The sequence below is a fragment of the Crocodylus siamensis genome, chromosome 9 (genome assembly GCF_052110815.1).
Source record: "Crocodylus siamensis isolate JL-2025a chromosome 9, ASM5211081v1, whole genome shotgun sequence".
In the NCBI taxonomy this organism is placed as follows: Eukaryota; Metazoa; Chordata; order Crocodylia; family Crocodylidae; genus Crocodylus; species Crocodylus siamensis.
Genome location: NC_143403.1, coordinates 4,564,172 through 4,582,888, shown reverse-complemented (window position 1 = coordinate 4,582,888; position 18,717 = coordinate 4,564,172). Strand labels below are relative to the sequence as shown.

The 18,717-nt window shown below is 50.9% G+C and overlaps 1 protein-coding gene across 1 annotated transcript; it reads right to left on the bottom strand.

The window, feature by feature from the left end:
• Positions 1 to 14,104: 14,104 nt before the first annotated feature.
• Positions 14,105 to 18,420, bottom strand: FOXF1 (forkhead box F1). Its single transcript, XM_090062572.1, has 2 exons — positions 17,292 to 18,420; positions 14,105 to 15,212 (listed from the first exon to the last, which is right to left on the bottom strand). Exons 1-2 carry the CDS (start codon positions 18,283 to 18,285, stop codon positions 15,052 to 15,054), a joined length of 1,155 nt encoding a protein of 384 aa, XP_089918698.1. The 5' UTR covers positions 18,286 to 18,420; the 3' UTR covers positions 14,105 to 15,051.
• Positions 18,421 to 18,717: the final 297 nt, after the last annotated feature.

Below are 18,717 nucleotides of genomic sequence, written 5' to 3'. Positions count from 1 at the left end.
CATGAGTTAGAAGGTCAGAGTAACTCCTACCTAGGCCATTTTCATAGTCTCTCTCAGCCTGCTACGATGACTACAGATGGTCGCCTTTTCTCCCACTTTATTGGACCCAAGTTAAGGACATACTGCTTTGTCCTAGTGAAGACAAACCCATAAAGTGTGTTAGGTCAGATACAGATCTTTAATGGCCTGTTCCTGTAAAATCATGAAAATGAGTAATTTGGCCAGAAACAAGATTTTTCCTGCAGATAGCAGCACTTTACTTACTATAAAGCTTAGTCATGGGGCTGTGTTTTATGAATGCAGTACATTTGTTACGCTTGCTGTAACCTACAGAATCCTCTTCAGTTGTATTTCCAACCGGGGCTTGTCCTGCTATCCTTGAAGTGGATAAGAGGTCTGACTTCTAACAGAATTGGGCTAGTTTTGGGGGGACAGCTTTCTCAGTGATTTTGAACATCTCCTGGTTAAAGCAAAAATCCAAATGCAAGGTGCATTAATTACCTTTCAATTTATAACCTCAAGAGGAGGGGTGCATTCAGCAGTCCAGAGCCCACAGCTCTCACCTACATGTGTTTCCCATTTTTCCTTCTCTATGGTGTGGATTCCTACTGCACTATGGCTAAGCCCTACCTGAAGAGGTAACCAGTTTTCATGTTATGAGCTGAATAATTCACACCTCATAAATCTATCTTTTTCAGCTTTTTGCAGACTCAGGCAGGTACCCATTCTCCTTGAGTGACATTTCCTAACTTTCCTTTGGATCCACATGAGCAAGAAACATTAAGATCTTTAGATTATGCTCCCACGGAAAGAGGCTCTCGCCAAGGACTTATGGTACCCTTTTCTGAAACTTAACCTGGGCAGGAATGTACAACATGCTTTATTGACGGTCAGACCATAAGGTTGCCATCCTGAATAGGCTTTGAAGATGAAAAGCTTTAGGGACATGCTATGACGATGCCATTTGCTGTGTATTTGTGACTATAAATCAAAGGACAGGTTATGCTCAGCCAGAGAGGTAGCATATTTTTCATCCACTGTAACTACAGTAATGGGGCAGGATGGTTGCAGTTACTTTCAAATCTCTGCTCTGTGACAGGTTTCCTGCGCCACCTTGGGCAAGTCACTTAGGCCCAGATAGATGGGAGTTGGGCCTTTTCAGATTGGTGATTAGTCTGTGCCCATTCCCCTCCCTTGTCTCAGAGGAACACAGCAATCAATGCATTAAAGATGGTGAACACCTCAGATCTTCCTGCCGGAGGTCATGCTAGCACTTACAAGACATGATCTTTTGCTTAAGGAAAAAATTAAATAATCCACGCTGGTCACAAATGGGGTTTCTTTTCATTTCTTGTCTGCGCAATGGTACAACTGAATGCATTTCACCATATGTGAGGGGAGAGAAAGTTCAGCAGAACAATGAGAAATACCTAAAGCGGAGCCGAAGCCAACATTGCTTAGAAGCAATTAAAAATAAGATCTGTCTATTCTTTCTGCAGCCTGGTGTGTCTCTTGTGTCCTTGCTTGTCATGTGGTTTGGTGCATTCTTTCCAGCTACTTTCATGGTACAAACAAATTAGGCCTTTTTGTATTACTTATGCATGCACTGAGGGCTTCATCCTGTTAGATCCTGAGCGACACCTGGAGCTCTTGAGCACTAACGAGTCAGCTGGACCTTAATGGCAGCGCAGGGTGCAGAGAGCACAGCAGGAGCAAGCCTCGGCCACGGAAGCGACCACCCCAGGTGTTACACCCTGCAAATGGTTTTTCCAAGAAGCATTTCCCCCCTGCTCTGTTCTGTGCTAATTTGCAGGGAAGAGGATCAAAGGAATTGCGGGATCAAACCAGCTGAGCCTCAGACAGAACCGTTCAGCATTAGAAACGTGGTCACTTTGGAGCTGATTTTCTTTTGTCGAGCGATATTAGTCACAGTGTGGTGTGTGGCACTGAAATCCGAGGCACCGTAATCTGCTAACAATAAAATGGAGGTGGCTAGCTGCCACTCAGCACTGAAACTATATGATCATTAGGGTTTTCCTCAAGACATTTACGTCCATGCGTTTCCTGGAATGAGAGCAGGGCCACACAGCTTCAATCCACCGAAAACAAGGAGGAGTAAACAAGGGCTGTTGCTGTGTAGTCTCTGGTGCCTGAGTGACAGGAATGGAGACTGTTTCCCCAGACCAGAAAAACCAACCTTGGCCTGGGTTGGGAAGCTGTGGAAGCCCTGATTCTGTTTCCTGAAGGCAGGCCTCACCCGCAGCGCCCTGCCGACTTAATTGGGGTTATGTGTGGGTCGATTCCTGCAAAGCAGATTCGGGGATCAGGGCGTCATTCTGGGAAGATTTTTCAGGTGAAGTAAATAGCATCATAGGATGGGGGGCCGGAAGGGGCCTCGGGAAGTCATCTCATTCAACCCCACCACTGAAAGCAGAATCATCCCTGTCTAAACCACCCTGGACAAGTGTTTGTCTAAGCCACGGCACCCTGGGCTACCTCGAGTTCCTCTCGAGGGTGCCATGGGGTACCGTGCAATATTCGCCCTGTTCAATAGCTTTCATAGACATCAAGGGCTGGAAGGGACCTTGCGAGATCATCGGGTCCAGCCCCCCGCCATAGGCAGGAAGTCAGCTGGAGTCAGATCACCCCAGCAAGATAAGCGTGCAAGCATTTCTTAAAGGTATCCAGAGTAGGTGCTTGCACCACTTCTGGTGGAGTCTATTCCAGATGCTGGAGACTCAGATGGTAAAGAAGTTTTTCCTTATGTCCAGTCTAAAACGGTCTTCCAGTGTACAAATATGACTCGGAAGATAAATCAGAGATTTCATATAAGAATCCATACTGTCAGAAAGATAATGATCTAATAGTTGACTAAAATATGCCCATGGGATCCAAGGAAGAAGACCATACCCCTTGCTATGGAGGAAGGTCAAAACCCCTACAGTCCATCAAAATGTTGAATTTTTTATGGGTGGGGAATTCAGTTAGTTTTTAAAATTTGGATCGACAAAAGAACAGGAAATGTTGGTCACATTTTTAATTGCAGCGTTTGAAACACTGTAACCACCTTTTTCTCCCAAGCGGAAGTAGGGCAAAAAATGTTTTCATGTTGGGTGATTTCTCCAGTTCATGTTGTTTATCAAGAAGAGCCCCAGTGAGCAGTCACTGGGGCGGAAACATCTGTAACCATGGCCATTGAGACCATGTTAACTAGCAAAATGTACACAACAATCTGCATCACTTATGTTCTGAAAGATTTGATTTCCTCATTGCCACCTATTAACGATAATCTCCCTGACAAGCAAAAGAGCCACTTCCCATCTTTTCATCTATATTGTTCTTGTCATCTATTATAAATATCACAGAGAACTATCCCTTCCCCACACTCACATAGGTAAAAAAACAAAAAACCTCAGGATTTTTCATCTTTCCATCTTCAAAGCACTTAATAAATGTTTAGAGTCATGTATCCTGCCATTGTTCTGTGTATGGACATCTCACAGAAGTCAGTAGGAGAAATGATTTCAGGATATGGTCCTCGCTAATTAATCTTCTTCCAATGGACCTGGTTAGCAATGGCCACATTTTACAGATGGGAGAACTAAGGCTGTTGTAATTGGGCACCGGGGGTAGACTCAGCTGGGGCGGTTATGTGTCGTGCTGCCTATGGAAGTCACTGCTGGAAGTTGGGTACCTAGGTTTCTAGCTGGGTTTCCATTCATGTTGTCATATTTTTTTCTTTTTTGAAAAGGAAAAGTATGGTACACATGGTACTCCTCATGTTTATACATGGTAATTGTATGTGGTGCCTGCACCGCTCCTTTCTGCCCTGTAGATGTTACTACCTCAATGCTGGCAAATAGATTTGCCAGATGCAAGCCTGCTCCTACAACTGAGAACCTCAATGATGTCCTTTGCAAGCCAACTGGGACACAAGGGGCTTTATCAACATGAGCTCCTCTGTGTTTCAATGACACTGCCACGCTAAGGTTTTTTTGATTGAGTGGGCCTTCCTTATGGCATGGACACCTGCCTTCCCAGGGGCTCGCTCCTGATTTCAAATCTTCCCTGTTCAAAATAGAGTCTTGGTTGCACCATGTTGGAAGAGATGGAGCAGCAATAAGCCTGCTCCTACGTGATGGCTGTGACAAGCTTGCTTTCTTCCCTCTGTTTTCATGGAATCAGAGAAAATATAACTGAAAGGGACCTTGGAAGATCATCCACTCCAAACACTTGTCCTAAGGTAAAATCAACTGTACCTAAAACCATCTCTGATACATGTTTGTCTAAGCTGCTCTTCAACCTCCGCAGACAGAGTCCATGACTTCCCTAGGTAATCTCTTTTAGCACTCGACTGCGCTTACAGCTACAAGGTTGTTTTCTACGGTCTTAATCTCCCTTTTTGCAATGCAAACTCACTCTTTCTTGTTCTATCCCCAGCAGACATAGAGACCAACATATAACCCTTGCTTTCTATGGCAACCTTTTATATATTCAAAACTCTTCCCTTGTCTTCCAGCTATCCCCATATGCGCTGCTCGATCTCTTGTCTCCAAGAGCAGGACTTTACACCGAACGGTTTCAAACCTCACCTCCTACCTAGCTTTGCCAGAGCTGTGATAGCTGTAGGTCATTTGGCTCATTCAACCATAATGAAATATGCTGATGACTCAAACTTTGGAAGGGGAGCATGTAAAGAAGCATGTAATAAAAGCAGACTAGGAGCAGCAGCATGCAGTGCAGAGTGGCAGAGGTCTTGTTTGTTTCTTTGTTTTTTGTGGGGGGTTCGCATTCAACTGCTCCAGAAAAAAAGTCTAGGAACCCTAAAACAATTTTGTACTGGGCTACTCCACTTGTGGCTGCAAACATGGCTACTTAGCACCCACCCTATGGACCATGAGAGAGCACTAGCTGATTGGGTTAAGAGAGGAAGAGCTGTGGTTTTTGATATCACAGCATCAGGTATCTGTAAAGACTAATGCGCTCCAACAAAACTGCAGGAAAAAACGTGAGGGGAAAGCTTCATTCATGACCCGACTTGCAAAAGCTGTTGTATTTCTGCACATTAACGCTTGAAAGTCCACTGCTGTCAATTTGGCGTGATGCTGAGCAGCCTGCTAGCATGACTGTCTTAATCTTTTAAAGGAGATTAACCCTCACATTTTAAGCTGAAGGTTACATTTTCAGAAGGTTTCCAGTCATTGTGCTGTTTGGGCTCCCAAATGTAATGTTTTCCACTGCTGAAGGGAGTGATTACTCTGGCAGTTGACATATGGGATCTTTCCTTTACTACCATCTATAAATACAGTCTGAGTGGCAATCCCTGTTTCATGTGAACTCTTGAGACAACAGGTTCCTTCAAAACTTTCCAGGCTTCTTGACATCTCACTTTCCCAGACGAGTTTCTTTGTTTTTGTGGTAACATGCTGTACAAGTTAGGGTTTTGCCTTTTGCTAGATCCTCACAGCCTGATTTGACTGACACGGGCTATTTTTTTAGACTTATTTCCTTCTCTACACCAAAGTGAGGTCAGAATCAGGCCTTCGTTTCATCGGGGACCAGCAGACATCCTGAGTCACGCTGTGTTGTTCCAACATCCAAAGAAGACTGTCTTGCCCTTGTGATAGTCCCTTCCTACATGTTCTTTCCATGACTGCCTTGAAGACAACTGAGGGTCTAGAACAGCCTCCCAGTAGGACAGAAAACCCCAACCTGACTTTCAGATGGAGTTTACAAACAGGATTATAGGACTTGGTTGCTAGTGACACCTGGAGACTAGACTCAGTGACCCAGAAGCCCCACTTCATGCCCATGTTCCTACAGACCCACTTTTGGACCTCAACAACGAATGATCCCCATGATCTTCGTTGCTCTGCAGTGAAGGATCTCCAACTTTTCTGCTTTTGTATTGAGCCAGCCCTGTTATTTGCAGGGAAACTTTAGCTAAATAGCAGGCTTCTGCTTGTTTAAATCCTGTTTGTGAGGAGGATCTGCTTTCATTCTCTCTGTCAGCTCTCAAGCCTTACCCAGGAATGGAGGGTCAGTGGGATTTATGAGTACACACTCGATTCACAAGGGGACTGAAAGGTTGTAGCCGTGTTTGTCTAAGGACATAGGCAGACAAGGTGCTTATTTATTCCCAAAAGCTTGCTAAGAAGAATTCTTCCATTTGAGTTGGTCTAATAAAAGCTATCGTCTTTACCCAAAGAACCTTGTCTGCCAAGGGGACTTAGGTGCCTAGGGGCAGCAAGTACCTCCAGAGCAAGCTGGCTCTTCTGAGGATGCCTAACTTGCTGTTGTACATTCACAAGGTGACCTAAGTCCTGACAGTCTCAAGCTGCTTAGTACCTGTGTCCCAATGGGATGGAAACCCTGGGATGGATGTATTCAGAGCACCTGACACAGAGTCTGGGATGGGGTGGGGTTGCCTTTCCTTCACTGCAGTGCCTAATTCACTTGTCTACGATGTGAGAGATCCAGGTTCAAATCTCTTCTTACCTTCCCATTCAGGAGCCCACCCCTAGCTATTGGGCTGCTGGGTTCTCGGCAGTGGGGCTGGCTCAGGGCTCTTCTGTGTGAGTTGTCCCAGTTTGCAAGGACTAGAGTATGATGGTCCACATCTCCGTGGGGAATCCTGCCCCTGAGCAATAGAGTCAAGCTCTCACTCACTCTTTATCTGCCAGGTTTGGCCATGTAGATGCTACTTGAGACACGTAAATCCCTTTCTGGATCTGGGATGAAGCCCCTTCCAGATGTGGATGTTAAGTCTCTTAGGTGGGTTTTTTTTTTTACTGTTATCTCTCGTCTCTAAAATTTCCCACTGCTACTAACCTCCTTTCAGCTCCACTGGTTGTACCCACGCTGCAGTCAAAAGCGTAGAGTTGGCTGCCAAATATTTCTGGGAAAAATACAAACTGTGCACACTTTAGCTGATTGGGGCTGGGCTGGGATGATGGTGATGAAATTAAATTAAGATGTTTCATTTAATTTTATGTTTTAGGCACCAAAAAGGAAACAGATACTTGGATGCAAAACTAAACGATTTAACCTAATTCCAATTTGGATTTTTTTTTTAATGCAAAAAAGAAATGGACAGTGTCATCCAAACTGACTCATTTTTCCTGAGCGCTTTGGTGAAAGGGAAAAAGCTGCACCTGACGGATGTATTTTGGTGGGAACTGTTTAAAGATTTAGACAAAGAGCTGAGTTGTCTGATGCTTTGATAAAGGGTAAATAACACAGCGCTCAAGCCTCCAGTGAACCCATGGAGCCCTGTTTATATTAAGCCTCTTTCTATTGCTAGCACCGCTGCAGCAGGCTGCGGCTGGAAAGGATAAGTCCGCTTGAAGGGGTATGTTTGGATGGCTTTTCTTGCATGCATGTAGGCAGAAAGCCTTCTGCCTTCCCCTGGTTATTTGAGTCCTTGGTGCTTGCCCTCATTGCGTTTCGTGCTTTTTGTTCTGCTTTGCATGTGGTTGTGCGTGGGCACCGGGTGCTGCTTGTCAACGCATCCTAGAAAAGAGGGACTCCATGAACTAGGTACAGGCCTCTCCCATCATGCGGCCCCTCAGGAGCTGCCCCCAAGAAGGCAGCAGATGGCGCTGTCGCTGTTCTCAGCAGGGCCTGGCAAAGCCGCTTGACCACTTAACTCCTCCGCTGCCGGTGAGTTTGGGGCCTCCTGGAAACGTTGCAGTTCCTAGTGCCTCCTAGATCCGATCCTTCCCCCACCCCACACACACGCCCCTTCTTTCCCTGGTGAGTGCCTGGGATATGTGTGTGTGTGTGTGTGTGTGTGTGTATATATACACACACACACACACAAATATATATGTGTGTGTATATATATGTGTGTGTGTGTGTTTATATATATGTATATGTATATATGTGTGTGTACGTGTATGTGTATATATGTGTGTGTGTGTTTATATATATGTATATGTATATATGTGTGTGTACGTGTATGTGTATATATGTGTGTGTGTTTATATATATGTATATGTATATATGTGTGTGTACGTGTATGTGTATATATGTGTGTGTGTGTTTATATATATGTATGTGTATATATGTGTGTGTGTATATGTGTGTGTGTGTTTATATGTGTGTATGTGTATATATGTGTGTGTGTGTTTATATATATGTATATGTATGTGTGTGTATATGTGTATGCATATGTGTGTGTTTATATATATATGTATATGTATGTATGTGTGTGTATATGTGTATGCATATGTGTGTGTTTATATGTATATGTATATGTATGTGTGTGTATATGTGTATGCATATGTGTGTGTTTATATGTATATGTATATGTATGTGTGTGTATGTGTGTATATGTGTATGCATATGTGTGTGTTTATATATATGTATATGTATGTGTGTGTATATGTGTATATGTGTATGCGTATGTGTGTGTGTTTATATATGTATGTGTATATATGTGTGTGTGTGTGTGTGTATTATATATGTATATATATGTTTGTATGTATGTATGTATGTGTGTGTATATACACACACACGCACACATCACACCTACCCCTCCCAAAGTCTTTTGGATCGATGTCTCAGTTTCGTTCCTTAACTCCCACATAGCAACAGTTCACCCTTTCCCAAAGGCAGTTCTTAAGGTGGGTGAAGAACGGTGGCAAGCGAAGGTGGAAGCCTTCACTGACCTGGTGCAAGATTTAACTCACTGTCTGGCTCAGTTCTTCCTCTGGATTTGCCCCCATTCGAACATGTGTCAGGCCCAGAGGTAGCTACTTCTGCTCGCACAGATTTCCCAGGGAGAATATCAGGCTGTGCGTATCCGAGGCAAGGCTGGACATGGGCCTCTAGGTGATATTTTTGTCATCGAAACCATGGGAGCGTCTCAAATTAAATGTACATGCTAGGCCCAAGTCCCCTCATTGGTTCAAGCTATGGTTGGGGAAATGACTTAAATGATGAGCAATCTTTGTGGCATCCGACCCCACGGTGCTGGAGACATGTGAGTCATATGCTATTTCCAGCTGATCAGCACCCATCTTTCCTGCTTGTACCTGGAAAGAAATTCAGACCCACTAATGTCATTCCCATTCCTAGTATCAAGGATACTATTTGGTACCATCTGGAAGAAAGCACAGTGGAAATGAAAGGGCTCACCCTGAACAGGAGAAGGGTTGGGGATGGAAGAAACCCATAGAGTGCCATCCTGCCCTCTCTGATCATAGGGGGATGAGATGGAGAGCGCACCGTCTGTTTAGACTGTGCTGGCTGGCTTGAGGCATATGTGGTGTCCGTGGTACATGGTGGTTCTGTTTTTCCAGGTTTTTCTCCTCTTCCTTTTTTGGGGGGGTAGGGGGGTGGGGAGTGAACCATACAAACTCTTCCTGGGGAATGGGCCTGGTGAAGACAGGGTGTGCGTCTCGCAAGGTGCTTCTCTCTCCTTCCCCTCTACCCAGGCTTTCCAGGGATTTATTGTGTACACAAAAGGCAAGCCTGAAATGAATCTGGAGGCCGAAAATGAATCTTACAGCGAGATAAGGGGACTTCAAGGAAAAGAACCACTTGGCAGAGTTTGAACTTCTAACCCCTGGATCTTTATCTTTGGCACACCTAGTACAGATATTTGCTTCAGAAGCAAAATCCCTGACCTGAGGTTGTACGTTAAAATATATGTTAACACGGATCAACTCTGGCAGAGCTACTCAGAGAAATGCATTTAGATAGAAAGATGGATGGGTAGAAAGACAGAGAATACTTTAGGGCTGAGATTTCTTTTGGGCCTGTGTAGTTTATTTTAAGTTGTTTCTAAGCTACGTAGATATAAGGGTTGCAGAAATTAATAAATGTATACATATGTTTGTGTGTATGCATGTATAGTGGTGTAGTAAATTATTATAGATAAGTAAATTAGAGTGTATATAGTGTTGTGTGGAGGTATATGTATGGACTGTGCGTGAATGGCTTTTTATTTATTTTTGCACAGGTGTATCTATATCTACCTCTATATTCCAGAAAAGATGTATGGGAGAGGCAAGGGTTTCTTAGGATGATCTCTTTTATTGAACTAACTGGATAGTTTGGATTGAGTTAGACAAGCTTTCAAATGCAAGGCTATCTTCATCAGGTCTTCATAGGAAAGCAATACAGGGCTGGAAAGGACTTTGGCTACGAGTTCATCCAGCTCATCCACCTGTTCTGAAGCAGGATGGTATTTATCTAGCTGCTCCCCCACAAATGTTTGTTTAACCTGGTCTGAAAAAAACTTCTACTGAAGACGATCCCACAGAGAGCTGGTTCCAGGCCTTCGCTGCCCTTGTAGTCAGAAAGACCTTCTTCAAAAGACTGGCTCATAGGAAGGCCTCGCTGTGAATTAAATGGATAACACTGTCTGTTTGTCTGTCTCTCTGTCTGTCTATCTATCTATATGAATATACTGAAAGATTATCTATCTATCTATGAGTATACTAGAAGATATCTATCTATCTATATGAATATACTGAAAGATTATCTATCTATCTATCTATGAGTATACTAGAACATATCTATCTATCTATATGAATATACTGAAAGATTATCTGTCTATTTAGTAGATTAGATCTATCTATTTAGTTTGATAGATAGGCAGGCAGGCAGGTAGATATTGTTATCTATATTTACTCAGATAGATAGGTAGATGGATATTGTTATCTATCTTATCTAGTCTGAATTAAATTGATGACACCCTATCCTAGTCTGGGTAAATATGGATACCGGTATCTGTCGGGGTAGCTATAGATACCAAGAGCTGCCCAGGTCTGTGTATGAATTGCACACCCGGGGAGGTGTGTGCGCGGCTGCGGGTGCAGGGACGGGGCCGCCGCGCCGGGGCCTGCGCCCCCGCTGTGTCTGCGGCGGCAGCGCCGGGCACAGGCGGGGGATGCACGACAAAGCCGCGGGCCAGCGCGGCTGCGGCGGGGGCGGCCGTGCCTGCGCGCCGCGTGCGCCGGGGGAGATGCCCCGCGCCGCCCGCAGCCGGCCGGAGCCGCGGGGGCAGCCCCGGGGCGGGCAGGGGGCCCCGCACTGAGCCGGGCCCGGTGTCAGTACGGGGGGAGCATGTATTATACGTGTGTAAACACTGGAGGATTAGGTAGTGCGTGCGTGTGTAAGCACTGAGGGGTTAGGGACTGACTGTGTCTGAGTGTAAATAGTGGGGGATGATGTGTTTATGTACGTATGAGTTGTGTGTGTCTATGCACACACGCATATATAATACCCCGCGTTTACAGACACTGGGGATTAGGGACTGTGTGTGTCCGGGTGCGTGTAAATGTTGAGGGGATTATATATGTGTGCATCGTGTGTCTATGTAAACACTGGGGGGATTAGGGATTGTGTATTGTGCGTGCGTGCAAACACTGGGGGATTAGGTGCTATACGTGGGTGTATAAATGTTGGGGATCATATATTATATGTGTGCGCGTGTGTAAATCTTGGGGATTATATATTATATATGTGTGCATGTGTAAATCTTGGGGGATTAGGTGTGTTGTTTGTGTCTGTGTGCAGATATCGGGGATTATGTATTATATAGGTGTGCGAGATATACATCTGTGTACACACATATGTACATGTATATGTGTGTCTGTAATATAGGTGTGCGGCAGATTTAGATGTAGGTCTGCGTAGGCGGTGGAGGATGAGGCGTTATATATATGTGCATTATATATGTGCCCGCGTGTGTAAACACGGGGAGGGGGGGATGCTGCATTGTCTCCTATACGCGATGTACGTGTATTACCGCATCATAACATTGCACGATGCGTCCCCCCTAACGCGCGTTACACACAGCAGCAGGATCACAGCGACTAAGATCGCATTGCAGTCATAGGCATCTATGAAAGAGGATCTGTCCCTCCGCTGCTTGCACGCGCACACGCATGCACACACAAGCACACGCAGGCACTTTTTAGGCACAAAATGGACTCTCCCGAGCCGGCCGCTCCTGCTGCAGGAGGCAGCCTGGGGCCGCGGTGGCAGCAGCAATCCCGGTGGATGCGGAGGGTCCTGGGCAGCCCCGCAGCGCCCCCGCCCCGCTGCCCCGCACTGCGCCGGCCCGGTGTAAACACGGGGGTTATGCGTTATCTGTGCCCGCGCGCAGCTCTCCCGCGGGTCCCCGGCGGCCGGGCTCTCCCCCCTGCCCCTTGATTGCTCGTCGTGGGAGGCACTGGGCTCCCAGCCCCCGGCTTGCGCCAGACGAGCCCCGCAGGGACACCCCAACCCGGGACAGGCAGCGGTGTGCGGGGGACACGACCCCTCCATCCATCTGGGGCCGAGCGGGCTCCGAAACCAAGGAGTCCCGCGTGTCCAGCTGGAAAAGAAACAGCTTGGGGAGGGGACCCGGCCGGGAGGAGACAGGGACCAGGAGCTGGTCCAGCGCAGAGGCTCGTCCCCCCGCCGGGCCCGGGCCGGGGTACGCTCCCCGCCGCCTGGCTGCCTCGCTCCCCGCCGCTGCCTTCACCGTCCGTGCAGAGCCCTGCCCCCAGCGATTTATTTCCTCATCTTATAAATAAATTCAAAAGCAAATGGCAAGGGAGGAGGGGAGCGGCAGACTAAAAAGAAGTAGATTTAGATATCTATACATTTATTTACATGATAGAGAGATAGAGAGATAGATAGACAGACAGATAGATGCAAGGGAATAATATAGAATTATATATATATCACATATATAAGGTAATAAATATATAAAGGAATTATATATAGATATATCTATATCTATCTGTACAGATAGATCTATATCTGTCTATATCTAGTACAGATAGATATATCTATATCTAAATCTATCTATATATCCATCTAGCTAGCTAGCTATGCATTTTCTCATCATATCGTATAGAAAGGGAATATATATATAGGGAACTTTTCCTATCGATAGGATATGATATGACGAGAGTATATCACAAGTGGTAAAGGTCTTCCAAAAACATTTTCTGAGCGCTGAGAACAGGAGTTACAGAAACCTGAACAGGAGGAAGAGGGTTTTTTTTCCCCTATCCAAATAAAGATGGGAATATCTATCTATCCTATACACAGAGAGAGAGAGAGAGAGAGAGAGAGAGAAATATAGATATATTATAATGGGAATATATATTCCTATCATATCGTATAGAAAGGCAGCCCTGACTTGGATTTGCTAGGGGAAGCTGAAATCTGATTTTTTTTTTCCGACGGGGTTTTTATGGTGAAGGAATTTCTTGCTGATGAAGATAACAGTCTCCCTATCTATCTCTACGTGTGCACCTCCAGTATTTTTTATGTATTAGTTTAAATATCTCTGTAGAGCAAAGGGACAGCATTTAGACGGGGATAAAGGACTTGCTGGAAACAGCCGCCAAAAACAATAGCAGCGCCTTTCAAATTTGCACTGAGATGTAAATTGGTTATCAAGATTTTCCAGTTAATTATTTCTGAGCGGTGGGGACAGGAGTTATGGAAATCTGAACAGGGGAGTTTGGGGTTTGTTTTTTTCTCTATCCAAATATGTTAGCATCCTAACATCCTACTAGGAGATGGCTTTTAAGCGAATAATACACGATGGAAACCGCGGTTGCTTGATCCAAAGCCCGTTGAAGTCCATAAAGAGACTCCCATAGAGCTGGGATCCGGGGGGCCCTGCTGTGCCCCCCAAAATGGTCACAGACTCTTAACATGTCACTACATATATTATACCGCATGCTATTTTATTTGCTGTTCATACACTTGTGAAGACCATGTACAAATAACATACATGTTTTATTTGGCTTCGATTTTTTTTTTTAAGGACAAAACGTACAAAGGGGCAAAAAAAAAAAAAACTCCCCGTAATTACAATTTTATACAGTGCAGAAGGAAATTAAAATAGGTGTCACCAGTCTGTACAAAGTCAGGCCAAAAAAAAAGTGGGGGAGAGGAGGAGGATGGGGGGTGAGGGCAGTGGGAAAATAGTCCTTCATTATATATATATTTATATAAAACATATGGAGGATTGTCTTTACACAGATCGGCGTTGTTTTAAATTTACAATGGTTAACTAAAAAAAAAAAATCTATATGGCAAATATTGCCAACAAAGTTACACCACTTTAATACTGATCAGCTGAGGCTACTGGTGTCTCGTTTATTAGGAATCAGAAACAAGTAAAAAATAAATAACAGGATGAGCCTTGCTTTTTTTTTTTTTCCTTTTTTCCCCTATTTTCTTGTCTTTCTTTCTTTTTTCAAAGTGCCTTATTCTCTCTGCATAGGGGCGTTATGCAGGCAACAACACAACTCCCTCGGGGAGGTTTTCTTTTTGCCTTACTGCAGAGGGACAAAATATAAAAGGAGATTTTTTGTTTTCCCCTTGGCTAAATCAGGGCATAGAAGTGAAACTAGGAGAAAGTCAGTGGGAAGAGACGTTTCTTCGCCCAGCCCCTCAGTGGCACAGGGGCGCATCTGACACGCAGCAGGAGTTGGGGGGACAGACGGCAAAGGAGGGGGAGGGGGAGGGGGAGTGATGTCCCTGCAAACTGCCCCGGACTTGGCTGGGTGGATGATTGATCCTTCCTCCCAGGCACCGAGAAGGAAAACTTTCCTTTGGCAAAGGCAAGGGGGGGTGGGCCAGGGGTCTCCTCTGGGTCCTGGAGGAGCTTTGTGAGCTCCCACCCCTCCCCCGGCTTCAGCGGGGCGGCGGGATCGCCCTAGCCCTTCCCCGAGCGGGGTCAGGCTCGGGTAAAACAGTTTTGCAAAATGGGGCGGGGGGCATCTCCGGCCTGTTGCTTTCTCTCCCTAATCGCGTTAGAGAGGGGGAAGAAGAGCTCCGGGCCCGCGAATCTGCCGTGCTCGGCCCCGGGGGGAGGCTACACCCGGCTCCCCAGGGGCCCCGGGGGTGGGGGTGGGCGTCAGTTCATCCAGCGGGTCCCCTTGGGCCGGTGGCTGCGATATACCTCATGAGCAAGGACCTCGGGGCAGTCTGTAGCTGGCTTGGAGAGCGGCTCGCGGGCCTGGGGAGGTGCCTGGCCCCCGGAGCGCGGCTGGGTCCTGGGCCCGGCGGTGCGGGGTGGCCCCCGGATCACATCACGCAGGGCTTGATGTCTTGGTAAGTCACTTGCTGGTGGTAGTAGGATCCGCTCCCTGCCGAGTGCATGGAGGAGGAGGCCATGGCGTTGAAGGAGAAGACGAATTCCTTCCTGTCGCACATGCTGGGGGACTGGGAGTGATAGCGCGGGATTCCTGCGGGCACACCAGAGACATCGCGGTTACCGGGATCGGGCGGGGGGATGCGCAGGTGCCCGGCCCCCACCCCCGGCCCAGCCCCACGCAGGAGCGGCGTGGGCCCGCGCCCCGGCCGCGGCAGCAGGCCCCGAGGCCTCCGCTCCCCCGGCTGCTGCCGTCGCCACCGAGGAGCTTCCCCCGGCCTGCGACACCTGCCCCGCAGCCGGTGTGCAGCCCCCGCAAGCGCGGAGCCCCGGCCCCCCACCCAAGGCGCCCGCGGAAGCTCTGCGGAGCCGGCCCTGCCTCGGCGCCGCTGCGAGTCGGCCTGGGAAGCCCCGATCCCCCCCGCCACCCCGCCAGCCGTCAGGCTGGCTCCAAACCCGCAAGCCAGCCCACGAAAGCAAGGACTGCCCGGGGGTGAGCGTGCCCCCGGCCCAGCGGGGCACCGCGGTTACAGCGCGGATCCTGGCGTTGGGCTCCCCGCAGCGCCGGACCGAGCAGCGCGGGGGAAGCACGCCGGAGGATCCGCGGGGGACCAGGGGGAGCCCCCGGGCCGAGCCGAGGCCGAGGGGTGCCTTCGCCGGCAGCACCAGCCTCCCGGCCGGAGCGGCGCGCAGCCGGGGGCATCTCCCTGCTGCCGGCTGCGAAGGCAGGGGCCGATGTCCGGGGCTGCGAGCAGCCCGGCGCGGCCGGCGCAGGGGGCAGGGGAGCGGAGGGAGACCCGCGGCTGGTGGGCCCGGCCCCGGCCCCTGCTTCTCCACCGGGACAGGCCTCTCGGCGCTGCTCGGCGGCGGGCAAGGCGCAAGCGGGGCCGCCACAGCCCGGGGCCGCCCGGCGGAGCGCGAGGCCGGGCTGCGGGGCCCCTCCGCGGGCGCGTCGTCGGAGCGGCGGGCAGGCCCTGGCCCGGCTGCGCCCCGGCGCTTGCACACGTGGGCCTTGGTTTTCTGCATGCGAGTCGCACGCGGTGGCTTGCGCACACGTGCCTCGACCGCTTGCACGCGGGTGTGCACGCGGGTGCTTCGATTCACCGCACGTGTAATGTACCCGATCGCTTGCACACCCGCGCCTCGAGCAGCTACGTACCCGATCGCCTGCGCGCGTGTGCCTCGATTCACTATGCACGCTCGTGCCTCGATCAGCTACGTACCCGATCGCTCGCACGCGCGTGCCTCGATTCACTATGCACACTCGTGCCTCGAGCAGCTACGTACCCGATCGCTTGCACGCGTGTGCCTCGATTCACTATGCACACTCGTGCCTGGATCAGCTACATACCCGATCGCCTGCATGCGTGTGCCTCGATTCACTATGCACACTCGTGCCTCGATCAGCTGCATACCCGATCGCTTGCACGCGCGTGCCTTGATTCACTATGCACACCCGTGCCTGGATCAGCTACGTACCCGATCGCCTGCATGCGTGTGCCTCGATTCACTATGCACACTCGTGCCTCGATCAGCTACATACCCGATCGCTTGCACGCGCGTGCCTTGATTCACTATGCACACCCGTGCCTGGATCAGCTACGTACCCGATCGCCTGCACGCGTGTACCTCGATTCACTATGCACACCCGTGCCTGGATCAGCTACATACCCGATCGCCTGCATGCGTGTGCCTCGATTCACTATGCACACTCGTGCCTCGATCAGCTACGTACCTGATCGCTTGCACGCGCGTGCCTCGATTCACTATGCACACTCGTGCCTCGATCAGCTACGTACCCGATCGCTTGCACGCGCGTGCCTCGATTCACTATGCACACCCGTGCCTCGATCAGCTACGTACCCGATCGCCTGCACGCGCGTGCCTCGATTCACTATGCACACCCGTGCCTCGATCAGCTACGTACCCGATCGCCTGCACGCGCGTGCCTCGATTCACTACGCACACCCGCGCCTGGATCAGCTACGTACCCGAGCGCCTGCACGCGCGTGCCTCGGCTCCCCGCGCGTGCAACAGACCCGACAGCTTGCACGCGCGTGCCCCGACCAGTGCCCGGGGCAGGCCCGGCCGCTGGGGTGGGGTGCGCACGTGGGCGGCCCGCTCCGCGCACCCGTGCCTGGGCGGGCACACGCGCGTGCCCGGGCGGGCTCACCTTGCAGCTCGGCGGCGGCGCTGTGGCTGTTCTGGTGCAGGTAGCTCTGGTCCAGGGAGTGCGTGGACAGGCCGGAGGGGAGCGCGTTGGCCGCGGGGTTGCAGGGCGACAGCGGCTGCTGCTTGATGTAGGAGGCGCCGCTGTTGAGGGCGGCCGAGGCGGGGGGCGCCCAGGCGGGGGCCGAGCTGGGGTAGACCGAGTGCGGCTCCATCACGCCGCCGCCCGCCAGCAGCGGCGAGGCGGGCACCGAGCCGTCGGGGTGCGGGTAGTCGGCGCCGGCCGAGCTGCCCATGTAGGAGTGCGCGGCGTTGGCGGGCAGGTGGGGCACGGAGTGTCCCGCCAGCCCCATGCTGTCCACGTTGGCCGGCAGGTGCCCGTTCATCATGCCCAGGCCGCCCTCCAGCGCCAGGCTGTTGGGCGGGCAGGAGATGGCGCCGGCCGAGCCCTGGAAGCCGTAGCCGTCGGGGAGGTGGTTGAAGCCCAGGCCGTTCATCATGCTGTACATGGGCTTCAGCGCCTGGCATTTCCTCCTGAAGCCCCGCGGGCGGCGGCGGAACGAGCCCTCCTCGAACATGAACTCGCTGGCCGGGTCGATGGTCCAGTAGTGGCCCTTGCCCGGGCGGCCCAGCCCCTTGGGCAGCTTGATGAAGCACTCGTTGAGCGAGAGGTTGTGGCGCACCGAGTTCTTCCAGCCCTGGTAGGAGCCGCGGAAGAAGGGGAAGCGGCTCTGCAGGAACTGGTAGATCTCGCTCAGCGTCAGGCGCTTGGAGGGCGAGCTCTGGATGGCCATGACGATGAGCGCGATGTAGGAGTAGGGCGGCTTCTCCGGCCGCCGGATGCCCGCGTTGCTCTTCTTGGCCTTGGGGCCCGCGCCGCCGCCGCCGCCGCCGCCGCCGCCGCCGCTGCTGGAGGGGGCGGCGGGGCCGGCCGCCGGCGCGCCCGGCTCCATGGGCTGCTGCTGCTTGTCGGACATGGGGCCGGGCTCCGCGGTCATGGGCAGCCCGCCGCGCTCCCGGCCCCTAGACCCAGGCGCGCTGCGGCTCCGCGCGGCTCCGGCGCGGCGGCTGCTGCCGGCAGCTGCGTCTCATGGCAGCGGGGCGGGAGTCTGCCCCCGGCCGCCGCGCTCGCCTTTCACTTTATCTCGTGTCCGCGGCGTCTGGCGGCTCCCGGCGCTCAGACGTAAGCAGCCCGAGGAGATCCCCGCCCTCCGCGGCGCCCCTGCCCTGCCCTGCGCGCACACGCGCGCACGCACACGCGCGCACGCACACGCGCGCCGCCCTCCCCTGCCGCTCCGCCGCCGCCGGGCGCTTCCAGGGGCCTTCCCCCTCCGCCCGGCCTGCCCCAAACGAAAGGCTGAGCCCTCCGCGGCCGGGCGGGTTTATATTTGGGAGGGGGGGGGCATTGACGTGGCCCGGGGGGTGTGTGT